Source organism: Urocampus carinirostris, chromosome 7 (assembly GCF_059441175.1).
Source record: "Urocampus carinirostris isolate Australia breed hairy pipefish chromosome 7, RoL_Ucar_1.0, whole genome shotgun sequence".
Classification (NCBI taxonomy): Eukaryota; Metazoa; Chordata; class Actinopteri; order Syngnathiformes; family Syngnathidae; genus Urocampus; species Urocampus carinirostris.
In genome coordinates, this window is record NC_142355.1 from 141,007 (window position 1) to 159,884 (window position 18,878).

The 18,878-nt window shown below is 42.1% G+C and overlaps 1 protein-coding gene across 2 annotated transcripts; it reads left to right on the forward strand.

Annotated features, from left to right (window-relative positions):
• The first annotated feature begins 8,264 nt into the window (after positions 1-8,264).
• LOC148362019 (neuroepithelial cell-transforming gene 1 protein-like) lies at positions 8,265-18,613 on the forward strand. Of its 2 annotated transcripts, none has more exons than XM_088339421.1 (12): positions 8,265-8,592; positions 9,692-9,758; positions 10,743-10,805; positions 10,881-10,988; positions 11,063-11,227; positions 12,056-12,118; positions 12,225-12,321; positions 13,417-13,493; positions 13,565-13,822; positions 14,773-14,943; positions 16,189-16,375; positions 18,099-18,613. In XM_088339421.1, the coding sequence occupies exons 1-12, from the start codon at positions 8,447-8,449 to the stop codon at positions 18,317-18,319; spliced, it is 1,623 nt and encodes a 540-aa protein (XP_088195547.1). In that variant the 5' UTR covers positions 8,265-8,446; the 3' UTR covers positions 18,320-18,613. The 2 variants fall into 2 exon arrangements, with proteins under 2 accessions (XP_088195547.1, XP_088195548.1); XM_088339422.1 differs by having other exon boundaries at positions 8,267-8,592; positions 10,746-10,805.
• The last annotated feature ends 265 nt before the right edge of the window (positions 18,614-18,878 follow it).

Here is an 18,878-nt window from a genome sequence, read left to right on the forward strand (position 1 = left end):
CTTTACCAAATAAGACCATCAAATACCATCAAGCGTACAGGGAGTGCCGTTTGCTGTGTGAGACGGAAACGTGGCTCACGTCTTGCATCCCGGACGCTGACGTGGAGCTACCCGGCTTCAGCGCTGTTAGGGCAGACTGAGACATAAAAGCCTGCAGGAAAGCGGAGAGGAGGCGGACTCGCTATCTACGTGAAGACGAGGCAGTGTAACCCTGGGCACAAAGATTTCCATCTGCTGCAGGGACGTCGAACTTTTGGCCTAGCGTCTGACGTCATCCGCTCCGCTGTGGCCAAACTACAACACAGCACCCTGAGGCCATCCTGTTCATCTGTTAATTAAAAAAAAGGATACTGCTGGCAGTGTGAATTTCCCTACGGGGATGAATAAAGTATCCATCTATCTATCTATCCATCTATCTATCTATCTCTACTTACAAACATAGAAAAGGATCTATATAACATAGGAATTGAGGGGATTATTACTAAATAATGTATTATTATTATTGATAATATATCGTCTCCCCAAAAAAGAATCTGAGGAGCTGTTTAAGAGCCAGGTATGTGTCAACACGGGCCTAGAGCTCCCTCGAGTGGTTTAAAGTGAAAATAACGTGTGAAACAGTACGCCCGCGAAGAGTGTGTCTCCGAGACCTATGGCATGGATGGATGGATGCTAAGACCGTCTGTTCATCATTTCACAGAGTAGTCTCACCGGAGTACAAGTCGCACCCCCGACCAAACTACAAACGAGCGTGACTTTCTGAAAAGTCACTCGTAGGTGGCGTTCGCTCTCACCACTGCGAAATGAAGACGGCTTAGAAGAGGGTCCGGTTCCACGGAAGGGTCCCGGTCGGGCTTCAAGACGAAGACGTCCCGGATGACCTTGAAAGGGAAGCCGCGGTCGGGCGGCGAGCACCAGACTCGCGCCTTCAGGAAGGTCCTCCGCTTCTTCTGAAGGACGCGCTGGCCTCCCGCGTCCCCCTGGACCCAGACGCCAGAGGAAAAAGTCCTCTTACCTTAAGTATCCAACTCGCCTTCGGTCCAGGGGTAAGACCTTAAGCCTGAGCCCGATTTGGGCCCGGGTCAGGCCTAAACGCTTCGAAATAAGGTAGTAGAATTCCAACATGCTTCATTCGAGCGACCTGTACATTTTTATTTCAATGAAGAAACTAAGAATATTTTACTCATAAAATCAAATGCCGAAATCAACCAAATATTTTGGTGAAGGTCGCTACGGCAGACAGAGTTTCAAGTGGCTCAGGTTTTGGATTTCAAATTTGCAGCCCGAGTCCAGCGGAAACATTCTTTTTTTATTTGGAACAGAATCTTACGATAAATCGGATCTCCTCCTCTCGGTTGTTGACAAATAAAATAGGAATATTTGGGGTCCGGCAAATCAGTTCAATCGGTCGGGCTGGATTTTTTGTAGGCCCCGTCCACTTTCCGTTTCAGCCATCTGCAAATAAAGAACGTTCTCCAAACCAGCAGGTCGCAGCAGATTTCCATTTCGATGTTTGGATTTGGGGATATTATCATGTCTTCCACTGGATGGCGGCAGGCGCTTTTGGTGCCCTTCTCCGCTCTTTTTCATCGATAAGGTTTTTAGCCGCTTTTCCGAGAAACCAATTCATGAATACCTCCAAATAAATGAGCACATCGTCGAATCACCTAATATCAAAATGTAGAAGATGTATGCAGCTTATTCATAGTATGTCGCTAGTATTGCCGTTGTCGTGTTTGTGTTGGTATTCCGCGCGTGGGCGGCGGGCTGTCCTTTTCCCACCTTGGCCCCAAGACAAACGGTGTCATTCAGCAGTCTTCCACTAGAGTGCAGCAGACACTCCCGTGCCTCCATCCATCCATCCATTCTATGCACAGCTTATCTTCAGTAGGGTCGCGGGGGTGCCGGAGCCCATCCCAGCTCTCCTCAGGCAGTGAGCAAGGGACACCCTGAACCGCTTGTCAGACGGTCGCAGATATCGAGCCATAGTCTATTAAAATGGCATGAATGTTAACAGAGCTCTAAATGTTTTAGTTTGGTCAACTACATACACTTAATAATTATAAGCCAGTGCGACTGTTTGGGATTACAGCGTTACCAATAACAATGTAATATTATGCATAGAATAATTGAAGGATTGTTGAAGTCCAAAAAAATGTACATATGTCATGATTACCGATTGGGGGCACTCGCGGCTGCCCCTGTGGCGCCAACAGCCCCGGTCGCCGATCGGCTCCTCGCCACTTTTTAAAACCCCCGGCTCCCCGTTGCCGGCGTCCGATCGTCGCGAACCTTCAGCTCCCGCTATGGCAAGCCTTCCGAACCCGACTCCTTGTTTTTTGACTCCCGTACGTTTCCCGGCTTCGACCCGTTTCCGTTTTGATCCCGTGTCTGCTCCTGCGCCCCGGTAACCCGACCTGCTTTTCCCTCTCGGACACGCTTATCGCTCGCCAGAGAAGTTCCGAGCGAGCTGCTCCCCACAATCAACCATCGCTGGATCGCGGGTGCCAGCTTACGTCTCTTTTCAAATAAAACTAAGAAACGAACGCAATTGGGTTTCCGTCTCCGTTCCTGGTTCATGACAATATCTAAATATTACACACTGTCCCTTTAAGTCCTTTTTCCTTAAGGATAGCTATTTGCTAAAATAACCAGAAAGGAAAAATAGAATAATATATAGAGTATTATTTCTTACCCTCTGTTCATCCAAATACAAGGTTACAATACATTCATAACCAATAACTTTATGCAGGGTTCGGATGGGAGCTTGAAATCCTTGAAACGCTTTCCTATAAATGTTCTGTTTTCAAATATTTAAAAGTGAGTGTTCTTTGAAATGCTTGAAATTCTTGCCATCTTTTACAACCAGTCCGCTAATAAACAACGCAGACACTGCTCTCTGATCTGCTATTGCATTTCTTCCCTCGTGATTAACGGAAGCTGTCATTAGTTTGTATGGCATCGTCTTAAGGCTGTGACCTTTACGTATATGGTTTTTATCCTTTCATACTTTATATACTCAAAAAGAATCCACGAAAACAAGCGTCTTGTAGTTCTCGTGCTTTGAAATCATAAAACTTGATGGAAGCTGCTGCTGGATGTCCTCTTGGTTATGTTGAGCGTGCAAAAATCTTTGGGGGTAATAGGAGTTGCGTTTCATTTGCCCCCCCGAGACTCATCTCTTGTTTCATGCACAAAGCAGAAAATGACCCCCAAAACCAAGAGGACATCGGATGAGCGTCGACTCACATCCGAAATATTTTCAACATTCTTAAGCTGTGAGTGTCAGGCCAAAGTTGCGCAAAAATGTCGGCCGCAGGTGCGCGCGCGCGCATCTCCGCACGCGCTTTCCTCTCGCGCGCTTCCCGCTCCTTCGTTCCCGCGGGATGAGTCACGCGACCGCGGCGTGACTTGAGGATTTGGCGGGAAATGACTCAGCCGGAAGTGCCAAACCAACTCGTACATGATCAAATCTGTTTTTTTTGAAAGAAAGAACAACAACAACATTCCAATATGGTAAGTATTCAATAAATGAAAGTAAATAAAAGTGATTTGACCCAACTGTTATTTTCTTAAATCGTAATCGTTTTGTAATTTCATCATATTGATATCAATTAGTATGAAATATACCACATTATTTCATATTCAAAATAAAAAAAACGTACCATTTACTAAAATTGGGGTACTTGGTCTGACATCTTGTACCCCAAACTTGAGCTGACATTGATATTGATACAACTTAAAGAAACAGTGTTTAAAATTGCAGCTCCTAGTGGTACAAAAAAAACGTTCTTCAAAAAAAGAATATTAATTTGAATAATAGGCAAAAAATACACTGACTATGTTACCAATGTTAATTTTCATAAATATTCATTGGTGGAAAAAGTCCGTCCAGCAGAGGGCGCCTAATGAAATGAAATGAAATGAAATGAAATGAAATGATCTGCATTTATATAGCGCTTTTCAAGTCAATGACTTCCCAAAGCGCTTTACATTGTGCTTCACATTTCCCAATAGCGGCCATGATCTGTGCAGCCATGTAAGGCGCTAATTTGCTTATTGGGGGTATTGGGGGTTCAGTGTCTTACCCGAGGACACTTCGACATGTAACACGGACAAGCCGGGATTTGAACTGGGATCCCTTAATCCTAAAACGATCGCTCTACCTCCTGAGCTACTGCCGCCGCAAGGATATTCAGAATGTTTCCACCTAATCAGTTTGTAATTGGGACAATCGTCCCACCCCTTTCCTAAATCACACTGACCCTTTCAAGACATTTTAGACAGCACCCAGTGTCAGAGGATTTTCATTTTCACCTTCGTTTTTCACAATCACATTTTCCACTCCATCCTGCTTTCTGGGGTTTGTTTTAATGTTTGTTTGTTTTTTATTCAGCCAGTGTTTGTTGTCGTCATTGACAGTTTGTTACTTTATTGAGCATGTGTGTGATCAAATACAATCCATTTTGAGCATTGAGAGTTTCCCGTTTCCTGCGTTTGGGTCCCTTTAAAATCACAACAGAAAGATAAACAAACTGTGTGAGAGATAGCTGGAGATCGATTGAGGGATAGAAAAAAAAAGAGCGTGAGAAATAAGTAAATGGTGAGAGAAAGAAAGAATCAATTAAGAGATAGAAAAAGGTGAGAGGTGGAGGAGTAGAGAGAGAAAGATAACATGAAAAGGAGTAAAAGAGAAATGAAGAGATTAGGGAATAAAGAAATAAAAAGAAAGAGAAATTGGTAGATAAATGCAAGGCAAGCAATAAAGGGGGGATGAGTAGAGGAGGAGAGAAAGCGAAACAGGGGGAGAAATAAATAGTGAATAAACGAGAGAAATGAGGGGATAAAGGTTGGCATAAGACTAAAGAGAGAAATGTAGAGCGGGAGAAACAATAAATCCTGAGAAAAAAAGAGACACTCGTAAAGAAATTGTGAGAGAGCGAGAAAGCGGGAGATACATTTTGAGGATAGAAATAACGATAGAAGAAAGAAAATGGTGAGAAAGAGGAAAAAGGAGAGGTGGAGCAGGAGAGATAGAGAGAGACAAATAAATAGCGAGATAAAGAGAAACGAGGAGATCGATCTAGGATTTACAAAAATAAAGAAGGAGACGGGGGCAAAAACAAATAGATAAAGTGGGAGATCCGCAACCCTCGTGAGGAAATGTGGTTCATAAAATGGATGGATGGAAATTGGGAGTTGAATGTGGGGCTACAAATAGAGGGCGAACGAAGGGTAGAGCTGGCAAGAGTGCAGGGGAGAGAGCGAAAGAACTCCAAACAGAAAGAGAGAAGAAATAGTGAGAGAAGAAGAGAAATAATGATGGAATGCACTTGGGCATAACAATGAAAGAAAAGAGAAGCAAGAGAAAGAGAAACACTGGTAGATAAATGAATAAATAGCGAGAGAGAGGGAGAAAGAGAGCGAGAAAGAGAGAGAGAAGGAGAGCGCGAGAGAAAGTTGACTCACCGCTTGAGTTCACTGCCGGTAAATCGGACTTGATCTCACTCACACATTTCTTCTTCTTTCAACCTGAGAGAGCAACCGTGGATGGTCGGCTTCACCCCAGAAAAGAGTAAGTCTTTCTTTTCTTTTGATTCTCTCCATCTTCCGAACAGATTCAAATGGCCTCCAACATTTGAATCATCTCGAATCTATCAACGATTTTGCGGAATCTACAAACTCAAATCAAAGTGTTAGTGAATTTACAAGTGAACTTGGGTCCCAGAGAGTTAAGTGAAGTTTGAGTTATGTTTATGTGTTTGGCCCTTCATCACAAGGAGTCTCGAAGGGCTGCACAGATTATTGCAAACGACAGACTATGACACTATCCCCACTATTACACTATTGCACCATAAATCATATTCCAAAAAATATGAATATATGGAAAATATATATAGTGAAAGGAAGATGAAACGACAAACATTACCGCACAGGGACAGAACAACAAAATTGCCACGAACTATAATGCTAGCTCGTTAACTGGCTCTAACTGAACAAAACGTGAAAGTCGGGACGCGAACTCGCTCTAACGGAACAAAACACGAAAGGAAAATGTCGCAAGAAATATTCCCGCACGCGGACGGGACAAAAAGAGTGCCGTGAAAAGACCAAGTCGTATCACGCAGCCACACCAACGACACGTCACTGAACAAAATGTGAAACAAAGTTCACGCAGAATATGATGGGAGACTAACTCGCCCGAATAAAACAGAACATGAAAGGAAGATAAAAATTCCCACACATGGACAGAATAACAAGAGTGACATGATAACATGACCCAAAATGTCATGCAGGCACTCCGGCTGCTCTAACTGAACATGATGTAAAAGTAAGAAAACAAACTAGCTTTGGCTGAACAAAACATGGAAGGCAAAAGAAACAAGAAAGATCCCCGCACTCAGACCAAACCACGAGAGTGCCATGAAGACCAAGAAATACGATGCGGGTGCTTTAGCAAGCTATCATTGAATCAAACATGCAGATAAGACAATGTAGTAGACACGTGTCCAGAATTAGAAAATATAGAAAAGATTGTGATTAAATCATCCACTGTATTTGATGGCAACGAACGTCTGTGGCATGACAATCCTTTTCATTTCAATCCCTTGTCTTTTGCATCCACCGGCAACTCCAATGTACCAGCTCAAAGTAGCAGGTTCAGCTGCGAGCAGCCAATAGGAGCTGAAATCAACAAATAAAAAGAAATGGAAATAGATGAAAATGTCCGAATTTGACCTTTCCCCCCCCACATTGTGTCCAGGTTTTTTCCGGCACTGAATTTCCGCCTGACTCGTCTGAGTCTGATGCCGACCTCAGACAGAATGACCTCGATGAGGGTGTAGGACCACGATGATGTAAGACCGCTAAAGTTGTTGACCACAAAGTTCACCAAGAAGGCAAAAGGAGGAAAAATGGCGTCATGGAAACCACCTCCGCCCCCAGAAACTGATTTCATTTGGTGACGTAGATGTTTCATGAAAGTCTCTAGCACCATATGAAATCAGAGTTCTGGGAGTTGGACCCTCAACCCTCAAAAATGAACACTTAAAAGAAGTTTTGGATTTGGGAGTGGGGGGATTTTGGGGTCAAGAAAAGAACCCCCCCAAGAAATGTGGACACCGGAACGGAAGCGCTCAAGATGCAATACACCCCTAAATCCAGCAGAGTGCGCTGTTTTAAAAACAACGTCCAAACGCTACATCCTATTTTTTGTCTTGCTTTGTTTTTGCTTCTAATTATAGGTTTGTTTGTTGTTTTTCGGCTAACGATTTGAATCGATTTTATTAAACAACAACAATTGAAAAGCCAAGGAGGAACGCAGCAGATCGTAAAGAGTGCAGTACACCATCAAATCCACCAGAGCGAGCTGTTTTACATCAACATAAACAAATGGATTACTATATTTCCAGCGGTTTGTCAGCAAGCAATTTATTTTGTATGGTAATTTTATTTTAAATAGGTTTTAGTTCACATTATTTATTCAATACCGTGTGTCATGGTACAACATTTACAAATTTACTCTCTGAATACTGGGTGCTCCCGAAGAAGTTTTGTTGTTGTTGATTTTTGACAGTTACAATAAAGCTTCTGGACCTGAAAATTACACACGTTGCCATTTATTTCGACATTGATGTGCTTTGTGTTCCATTTCTTGGGCCTATTTTTGCAGTAAGTTTCTGTTTGGATGACAATTCGAATCCATTTTAAAACTCACCAGAGAAGCATTGAAGAAACCGACGCAAAGATAACTTACATTATCAACTATTTATAGTGTCATTCTTAGTATATCTCAGGATTTTATTTTCGGATGATTTGTATTTTCTGTCATTTTCTTCATGATTGTATTTGCCAAAAAAAGCCTCTTATACCTATTTGATTCAAATCTGATAACTAGTTTTTGTCAGCAAGCCATGTGTACAATTTTGCGGTTTAATTTCTCATGATTGAGATTTATTCCACAAAATAATGGGTTAGTGTCCTGAACATTTTCCAGCTTTTACAAATTCAGTCTCTGAAAATGGTGTTTTTCACGTATGTAGAATAGTAAATTATCTGAATACACTTGGTTGTGATCAAGTTGTGTTATTGCCAAAGAAGCAATTAAATCTGCAATTCATCTTTTGGGGGTTTATTTTTACACTTTAAATCTGTAATTTTCGAGGAGGAAGTGACGTCATCTATTTTGAAGTGGCCGTTCCTTGACTCCTCCCACCGATACCGAGAAAGTCTCCTCTGATTGGTCTTATCTGACACTAGCCAGGAACTCTTCCCCGATTGGTCAAATTCCAATTATCCGCCATATTCAAACTTCCGCCGTGCTCTGTATGGCCTCGAGACTCTGTTGTTCTTTTACTCTCAAAAATCGCAACATTTTCTTTGACATTTCCGCCTTTTTACCCTCGTCAAAGTTTTCATTTTAAAACTTGGTGAAGTGCATCCCGGAATGGAAGAAAGTGAAGAAGTGAAGGCGGCTGAGACGTTGGGGAAAAAGCCGAAGCTTCGTCGGACGTCATCGAGATTGTCCATTGCCAGTGAACGCAGCATCGTTGAACCTTCGCCCAAAACACTCCGAAGAAATAACTCCAAAAAGTACATACTTTTTATTTAAATTAACTACTGTCAACTTTATATGGCTTTTCTTAAACCGATTGTTACCAGAGAAGTCTAATATTACAAATTTCGTGTTTCATTTCGTAGTTGTTTGGATTTGAACCGTTCAACGACGCGTTCAAGGGCCTAGAAAAGTGTCGGATCAATACCCTTCGGAGTGCAGAGAGATACTCTATTGAAAATGATGTTTTCCCCGATTTTAATATTTAATAAATAATATGAATCATATTTGAAAGTGCATACATTTGTCCATTAAAGGTGTATGAACCCAGTTTGTAATATGTAGTGCCAGTTTGAATCGGATGAAAACGTCTTTATTGTCATTGAAAACAACGTCGTGAAAATTTGGCACTCCAGGACAAACACGTCATAAAGAATCAAATGAAAAGAAATGTACATTTATCAGCAATGAAGGCAGATAAGTACTGTAAGCTTTCAAGTGTACGAACTAAACTTATCTACGAACGCATTAGCACGGATACAAAATAAAAACAAAACATGGAAAACGCAATAATATTATTTTTAGGATTACTGTATAAAATTAGTAAAGACATAGTATAAGAACTAAAAATGTAGAGTGCAAAAATGCATGGTCAGTGGTTATAACTTGGGTTTCCTTCTAAATGATAAAATTATTTAAAAAAAAAAAAACGGGCACTGTACATTGTTTTACTTAACCATTTTTCTAAAATATACTACTAATAAAATTGGTTTGGTTTCCGGTGCCCCTAAAAATGAGTTGTTCCACTTGTGTTTTATTTATCAGAATAACTACACATCACGAACTGTCATTTAAATTATTGTTTTAATTGGAAAAAAATACGACATATTTTCACAAACGAGATCTCGTGGAGATAAAACATTGTAGCTAAGAATAAAAAACGAAACGAATGACGTTCTCTACCTTTAACATGTCGACATTAGTGACCACTCTTTTTTTGTTTCATTTTTCCGATATATTCTTTTTGCGCATCAAGTTAGAAAAATCAATATAGACTATTGATGACGTTCAAAATAAGAAAAAACATGTTTTCATTTGTACTGTCCTTTTTTTTGTTTTTATTTTTTCACTCGCTAGGCCTTTACTGCAGAGAGGAAGCTCCTTCAGCTTTCTGACTCCGGGCACTCCTTGGGACTTCAGTCTGGTCAGTACATGAGGGAAAACCAACACATTACAGTATATACTATGCATCTTTCCAAAAAAAGTAGCTGTGATACGTTGCAAAATCTGATTTCTTTGCAAAATAACCGACTATAAGGTGCACCTTCAAAAAAAATAGTCTTTTGCGAAATACCTTTTTATATAAGGTGCATGAAATTAAAGCTACTTGAAGTCCTAGGGTGGCTCGAAAAGAACAAAATAATTGTGAAAGAAATCTGGTTTCACCACCAAAATGAACCGATTCATGTACTCGTGGTTCCTGAACGAAGTACCGTTTCATTCAAGTTACTCGGTTCCAAATGTATTTACCGTATTTTTCGGTTTATAAGGCGCACGGTGTATACCGCCATATAGTCCTGCAAATATAATGTGGCAAAAAATGTCATCGTTCAGCAAAAATAGTTTACTCAAAACAAAACATTGGGAATAATATACCGCTAGTACACCCGAATTTCTTTCCCACACGGGCTTTGATTTTTCAAAGAAGGGAGAATAAGTGTCACTGTGTCATTTAAAGCCCCAGTGTGGATAATATCGCAACCCCTAGTGGTTTTGTGAATACTTGATTTGTTTTGATATATTGATTCAAATTATGAGCAAATACAGATTGACAATCCAGCTTGTCCTAGCATTGCTTCTAGCATTTAAGGGTGACTTATTGCCCTGCATTTGACGGTCGCACATGATTCAGGAAGGTTTTTTTTCTCTCACTTTCCTTCTCTAGCTTTATAGTCTCTTCTCCCGCTTATGTTAGCCACTTCCACTAGCTCTGACCAACTCCTGTTATTGTCTCTTTTCAGCCACTCCAAGTATAGCCATGTCCTTGCTTAGCTTAAGAAAATTTGGAAGTAGGCTTGAGATTTTGGCCGTACGGTATATTTCGGGCTTCCCTAGTTTCTCTTCGAATGCACGTGCTTAAGCTCCATTCTACTTGTGAATGATGCCACACCGTTGCTTTCAAATCCAGCAGAAGCGAAAACGCAAAGAAAAAGAAGACGACACGGTCAGCCTCTCCAGTTTCGATCTCAAGGTAAGTCGAGCGTGTTAACACTGAGGGGCGCGCCATTTTTTTAACAAAGACGTTTTTGCGTTTTTTTTTTTCCAGGAGCCGACGAACAAAAAAGTTCGTTCTCTGTCCAGAGTTTCGTCCCTCGTCAACTTCATCTCGCCGTCCAAGAACGGAGCCGTCCGGCGCTTCGGTCAGACCATCCAGGTAAAGGAGGGAACTATTCTCCCACTTTTTTTGCGAGACGGGTTTCGAAAACGCTCCTATTGTGTTTGTGGTAGTCCATGTCCATGCGAGGGGACGGCAAATCCCCGGGGACGTCGCTCCGCGGCGGCAAAATGGCGGCCCCCACGCCCACCAAGCGCAGGAACAGCGTCTTGTGGTCGGAGATGCTGGACGTTCAGCAGAAGAGCTGTTTTTCCTCCAAGGAGATCAAAAGACAGGAGGTTGGCATAATATATCTTATAAATAGTATCCATAACATCAAGATAAGTTTTTTTGCAACGTGTGGCAAATGATATTTTTTATGGCTATAAGAATAAACGATCGTGTCTTCAATTTTTCGTTGTGGATTATATTTCACATTTTGATAAAAATTGGTATTGGATTCTATTGTAAATTAGAAATATAAAAAACATTCATAAAATGTTTTATGGGGTTTGTTTTTAGTATTCTTTACATTCAATTTTATTCAATATTTTTGGGTGTTTTGAAATCTTTTTCTGCTTTTCCAAATATTATGTTTTGCAAATAGGTTTTTTGTTTCTTTGAAATTCTTTTCATTGTTTCCAATTTTTTTCTAGTTTATAAAAATCTTTTTTTCTCTTTTTCTGTCCATATATATTAGAACATTCTTCTGACGTTTTAGTGTGTTATTTTTTCTGGACTATTTTCCCATCAGTTTTTAATTTTTGTTAAACATTTTTCTGAACTATTTGAAATACTTATATTTTTCATTTTTTTAAATTCTTTTTGAGGCATGTCGTTTTTCCAGACTTTTTTCTATTTTGGAAAAAAATGTTTTCATTGTTTCCAATAGAAAACAAATTCTTCAGTAAAAATAAAATCAAGGAAGAACTTTTAAAAAAAACAAGCACAATGACCAAAAAATGGAAGTAAAGGTATATCCTTTTATAGTTCTGAATTAAATTTATAAATGAATAAAATGACTCCCTGTTCAAGAAGCTTAAACTGGCTTGGTGTTGTCATTTGTAAGTAACGGACATGCCTTTTCTCAGGTAACCGGCTAAACAATGTGTCCCTTTCCCTCCCAGGCTATTTACGAGCTCTTCCGAGGTGAGCGGGATCTCATCGAGGATCTCCAGCTCGCACGGAAGGTCGGAATGTTCCCTGCAGAATTTCGTTTCGTTTTCTATTGTTTGTGTGGAGCGGTTTGGAAAATAGATGCAGGAATGAACGATGCGTCCCGTTCTCTTGGCCCAGGCGTACCACGACCCCATGCTCAAACTGGCCATTATGACGGAGGAGGAATTGGGGCACATCTTTGGCGACCTGGATGCTTACATACCGCTGCACGAGGGTCAGACTATCTTGCTGTCTCCGTCTCGCTCTCGCCCCCCGTCTGTGTTGTCCTGTCTCCATTTTGCATCACGCGGTGACCCCCTTTTGGGTATTTTTAGGAACTGTACACCAGGGATCGACCGATATGGGTTTTTCGAGACTGACGCCGGTTCTTAGCATTAAGAGGAGGCCGCTAACCGATATTTGGAGCCCTGATGCCTTTGTTGTAGAAGCTTAAAAATGAGCCAAATGAATGCAAAACGAAGCAAACAATATTTGTCATGAATTCAAATCAAACTTAAATAGTTCCCTTTATACTTTTTGCAGTAAATACATTTTAATTACAACTAACACGACTAATAGTTCACTTAAACCAAAAACTAACAGTGCAGGAAATAAAATGACGCTGTCTTTGAATCACACGCACGCTTTTCTACCTCAGACTCTTAACTCCGGTCTCGCGTTATTCTTCCAGATTCAGTGGCTTTGTCCTCGGTCACTTATCCGATCGGAAGGCGGAGGGTCGGTAGTGTCCGAGACAGACGCCCGTTAAGGGGGAGAGGGGGCTCAACGGCATCCGGTTCTAAATAACCTTGTTTTATTTAACCGTGACCCTATATTTGGGTGCGTTCTAAGGGATGGGCGGAGCACCCGTATGATGCGGCAGGGGTAAACCAGCAAAAGCTGTCGGGCCCTGCTGTTGAACAAAAGAGTGTGTTGTGTCACCCCGACCCGAGTGACACACACGCTTTCTTGTGTCCCGTTTCATCCGGAGGGACCAAAGCATGACCGACTTAGGTGCCTAACTTGTTGGGTGTTTGGGCATTTGGGTTGGCCATGGTCCCCCAAAGATTTTTGTGTGTGTTTTTTGCTACTTTTTCCCTTTTTTATTTTCTTTGTTTTTGTGTACGTGTTTGTCTTGCTGTCGGTTACCCCTCTTGAGGGATATGACCAAGGTAGACAGACAAATTATTTAACCGTCCTAATGAATGAATAAAATTGCAGATGCCGATAGGCTTCAAATTCCTAAATATCGGTCCCGATAATCGGTTCGTTCGAGAATCAGTCGGCAAACCTCCAGTTGCGCTCTCATCTTAACTTGATTTCTTTTCAGATCTTTTGACAAAGCTGACCGATGGGACCGGGCCCGACGGGACAGTGGATCAGATAGGACGAATTATCGTCGACTGGGTGAGGCTGACGCCAAAATCCAGCCGGGACTCGAATCGTGACGGTTTTCCCCCGTTTTGTCCTTCCCGCAGCTCCCGGGCCTGAACGCTTACCGCAACTACTGCAGCAACCAGTTGGCCGCCAAAGCGCTCCTGGACCAGAAGAAGCAGGACCGGCGGGTGCAGGACTTCCTGCAGCGCTGTCTGGAGTCCCCCTTCAGCCGCAAACTGGATTTGTGGAGCTTCTTGGACATCCCGCGATCGCGTCTGGTCAAGTACCCGCTGCTGCTCAGGGAGATCATGAGACATACGCCGGACGGACACCCGGACCTCGACGCGTTGGATAGGGCGGTATGCAAAATGGACACCTCGCTTGCATAGAAATTGGACAAGGCGTAGAGTAAATGAATGACGATATACTTTGACCGACGGGAACAGAAAAAAATCTTCAATAATTGTTAAACGGGCTTATTTCACTTGTTTTGTTTTTTTACAAGATCTAATCTTCCAATAAAAAAAAAAACAATTATAACGAGGAAATAAATGTCCCACAATAAATGAATGACATGACAAAATAACGAACAAAGTATTCAGTGACAAATGTCATTGAAATCACCCTTTTTAAAAGATTTGAACGCCGGCTCTGCCCGCCCTCAACCAGGTAAAACCAATCACGGACAAACGGGTGTTGTTCATTTTAGGAGCGCCCGCTCTTATTAACAGTCAACCAAAGATAATAGATTGCGACCAAAACGGTGCAGTTTATTTCAGGGCCGTAACCCCAAAATATTCACCCTATAGACCCCTGCTCTCAGAAAAGGTCAACAGGGAAAATGGCTAATAGTTGCCACAACCGTGGATTTCGCTTTACGCAGGATGTAAAGGCAATAAAGAACGGGGATGACGGACCAACGCTGCACAAGAGGAGATCACTTTTTGGTGGACAAAACCTCAAAAAAGAGCCGCCGTGTCTGACAATAGTGCGTCTTGCATCGAGATGAAATGGGAGATCACGGATTGGGGCTGCACGTGCACAATGGACTTTCGGTGGACCGAACGGCAAAAATGTCCCCGATCGAGATCGCGGATATTTTTCGACCCGCGGGGCCACGAAATAGCCAGGGATTACTTTACTTACTTTCTATATGAATTTGCAGTTGTTTTATAATCCGCTTTTCAGATCGGGGCCGTTTTATGACGGACTAAATTCCTTCATTTTAAGGCTCCCGATTGCGTAAACGGACCTTTTTATAATGCAACGGTTGTTATCCTCTCCGACGAATCTGGAATTTCCCGGGCAGGTCAAAATCATCCAAGAGATCCTGTCCAACATCAACATCAGGAAAGGCGAGTCGGAGTGTCAGTACTACGTGGACAAACTGGAGTACTTGGACGAAACGCAGCGGGATCCTTTGATCGACGGCTGCAAGAGCCTTTTGTGCCACGGCGAGCTCAGGAACAAGAGCGGCTCGGTGAGTGCTCCTCAAATCGGGACAAAGAAGGGATTTAGTCCACTTGCCTACCGACCGCTCGTGATTTGTGGACATCTTACCTGCTTTGCTGATATATTTTTTGGGGAGGGTTCTGCAGTGTACATTTTACAATTTATTTATCGGATTTATTGACCTGCATACGTATTGTGTTTTTTTTTTATATAGATTTCTCAACATTTTTTTGAATTTCTAAAACTTTTTTGTCTGGAAAAAAATATTAGAAAACCAAAATAATTGGTCGGAAAAACAAAATTAATTAAAAAAAGGAGAGGCGGTGAGGGGCACTTTTCTTTATCACCAAGACATTAAGATATAAAGAGACAAATGTTGTTTACTTTCATTTTTGCTTGCACCGTTGGACCACATGGCGACATGCGTGACCACGTCAAGGTTGCCACGATAACTTTCCGTCCGTTTTTGGAGAACCGGCTATTTTGGCTAAGTTATTTAAAAGGAGACGACTCTATCGGCTCCCAAACGGCTCTTTTTGTTTTGTTTTTGTTGCTTAAATCCATATGTTAACCCTTTGTATCTTACATGATGCACAAATTGACCTAAAAAGGGGGAAAATAGAGCACACAAACTAAAAAAGATAAAAAGCTAAGAAAAAACCCCCCAAATAGGATCAGAGAGGAAAAAAACAGGAAAGAAATAAGAAAAAGCAAGGAAACAAAGGAGAAATCTGGGAAATTTTGACAGAAGAAACAAATAAAATTATAAAGGAAAATAGAGAACAAAAGAAAAAAGCAAGAAAAGATGTAAAAAGTGAAGAGAAAAGGAGAAAAAAGGGGTATTGAAGAAAGTTCAGACAAAAATGATTCATTTTGGTGTCTTTGATCGGTCTTCTGTGGCAATCATTGCCAAACGGATCCGTTCAATCTCGTTTCCTACATCGTACTTCTCGTTGAAAAGTTTGAGTAAATGCACTTCTGTATTTTGGAACTAAGTCAATAAATCCCCCAAAATGTGAGTATTATGTCATAAAAGGTATTTTTTTCATAGAAATCTCTTGTAAAAACAAGTGATGTTTGCGGGGCGTACAACCTTTCCAATAAACGGGATCGATCATTTAGCGGTGGCGGGAACCCGATTCCGATTTGAAAGGTTGCCGCACTCGGGACTGTCGTTGCTCTCCCGTTGTTTCGAGCCACGCTCGTAGAAGATGAGAGGGAACGTTGCCCGTGAGCCCGAATCGACAACTCTTCTTTTTTTTCGGGTGGTCAGCGCCTGCACGTCTTCCTGTTCTCGGAGCTCCTGGTCCTGACCCGGCCCGTCTGCCGCAACGAGCGCAGCCGCTTCCAAGTGTACAGGCGGCCCCTCCGGGTCCGGGATCTGGCGCTGGAGGACCTGCGGGACGGGGAGGTCCGCATGGGGGGCTCCTTCAGAGGGGCTTTCGCCAATGCCGACAAAGGTGAGCTTGAAACCTCTTCCTCCGTTTTTTTCTTTCTATTTTCATGCAAACGTCCAAAAATCTCTCCTCCGGAAGCAGCCCTTTGTTTTACAAATGCAAATACGCACGCTCCCCTACTTACGTTCGACTTACGCAAAACGGCACATGCGATCATCGTTTTCGGGACGTGGAAAAATATCCGGACATATTGTATCGCGTGCGCCTTTTTCGAGTACGGGACATTACTGTCGTGCTTCTTTCCGCCTGTCTGTGAACACACGGTACTCCGTGTACTGTATCTCTAGCGCGCTAAGAACGTTGACATATTTATTGTTTAATAATATCTCGTGCGTCCGTTCGATCGGGTCGGTATAAAGTTTAGAGGCGAGCCGTTTCTTTTGAAACAAAACTGGAATAAGAAGGCTCGATGCGGTTGAGAAAATAGTCGGAACTCTTTTTTTTTTGGCCACTTTTTACCACAGAGGAGGAAGTCACCTAACTCTTCCTTACCCTTCACTTAATTTATCTTTATAGTCTAGTCAAGTCCTGTTTATTTGTTTGGCCCTTCATCACAAGAAGTCTCAAAGGGCTTCACGGACCATAGAATGTCAATGCCTAATGTGTAGCTTTGTTTTTCAGTATTATGCTTTATCATTTAGCCAGCTTTGCAACATTACAGAGCATATCATTTTATGAAACGTTTATTTTTCAGTTTCAAACCAATACAGGTTACGAAAACAAGCCTTAAACGTACTTCTATAAACCTTAAAGATAGAAAATATAGCACTGGAGCAACAAACCAGCAAATTCAACTTACAAACAATCTCGTTCGTAAGTTGGGCAGCGTCTGTAATTCGAACGAAAGCCTCTTCATTCACAGGATTTCTTTTTTGTTGTGCCCAAAAAAAAAAGATCAAATGAAATATATTGAAGCAACCAAATTTGCAAAAAGCAACAAGTAAGTTAAAGGTTATCGGCATCAACTCTTTTGGCAGAGAAAAAGAATTCCATACAGCCTTTACCGACGACATGCAAGCAAACACCTTTTTCTAAAGACAATCGCCAATCCTATTTCTAGAATTTTATTTTTTCTGCAACTTTCAGGTTTTGGTTATGGTTACTTTGGAATACTTTCTACTTTTTTTTTTTTTTTTGTAATTTACTTTTTAGCCATGTTTTTAGTCACTATTTCCGACTTTTTTTGGGTGCGGTGGGCATAAATGCTTTGTTAAAAGCCTCGCTACAGCATTTTGTACCTGCTGCAAACCTTCGATTATACTCATCAAGACCAGAAGTAACCAAAGCATGAATTACAATCTCAGCATCAGACTGGGACAGCATAGGGCGAATCTTTTCAATATTGTGAAGATGGGGGGGGGGACTGTTGTAGTCATATTCTTAACGTGTCATCGAAATGGAAGATTAGGGTCAAATGTGCCACCCAAATTTTTGACTGAGTCACTCTGGGTGAGATTTCATTTTTCATCTGCTTAGCAATGGAAGCTAATATACTTGCGAATAATATCGCCTAAAGCAAGTATATAAATACTGAAAGGGAGGGGACCAAGGACCGAGCCCTGCGGCACGCCACGGGCAACACAGACGGGCTCAGAGGTTGAATCGCTGTATCTAGTGGTAGGACCTAAACCAGGAGAGGAAATCCATTTTGGAACTTTTGTTTTGCGTCAGATTCGGAAGTTCAAGGAGATTTCTATTTCCCTCAAACGTATGTTTCCGCCCCCAGCCAAGAACCTTTTCCGCGTGAGCTCCTCGGACGGCCAGTCGCACACGTTGCAGGTCAACGACGTCTACCACAAGCAGCAGTGGCTCAACTGCCTCCGCGGCGCCGTGGCCCACTTCGGCGCCAAACGCCGCTCGGACGAGAACCTTCCGCCGCCGCCGGGACGCCGCCTTAGGCCGCAAAGGTCTCGGGTTTCCGTCCGCGGGAAAGAGACGGGAGTGTAGAGGGAACGCCGCGTCTCTGATTTGATTTCTCTTCAACTTGTAGCAGACTGGATAGAAGAAAAATGAGCCCAAAAAGAAAAAAAAAACTTTCCGTCCGTGTTTGTGAGTTGTTTTTATGTCCTCGAATGTCTTTTTTTAGTTGTCGTCCGTTCACCAGTTCAACGACTCGCTCCGAAAAGTCATATTTATTTTGTTTACCGCGGGCAAAATGAGCCAAATGTGTCTGTTTTCTTTCGCCAGCTGGCAAAAAAACAAATGTCAACACCTTTTGAAATAAAATCAACAGGATTTGAATGGCCTTGCTCACTTTTGAGGCCAAAATCAATCCGATCGGAAAAAAATGCCTAGGCAAAGGTGGGCAAAATGTAGCCCGCGGGGTAGACGTGGCCCGTCGGGCTTTTGTATCCGGCCAGCACGATCGAAAGTCGAAAAAAGTACGAGCGATTAAAAAAAAAAAATGGTTGTCTCTGTGCCACTTTTGTCCCCCTTAAAAGTGAACCCCAATTGAAATACTGTTAGTTACTTTATTGCTAATCTTCAAGTCAGGCCCTTAAGTCTC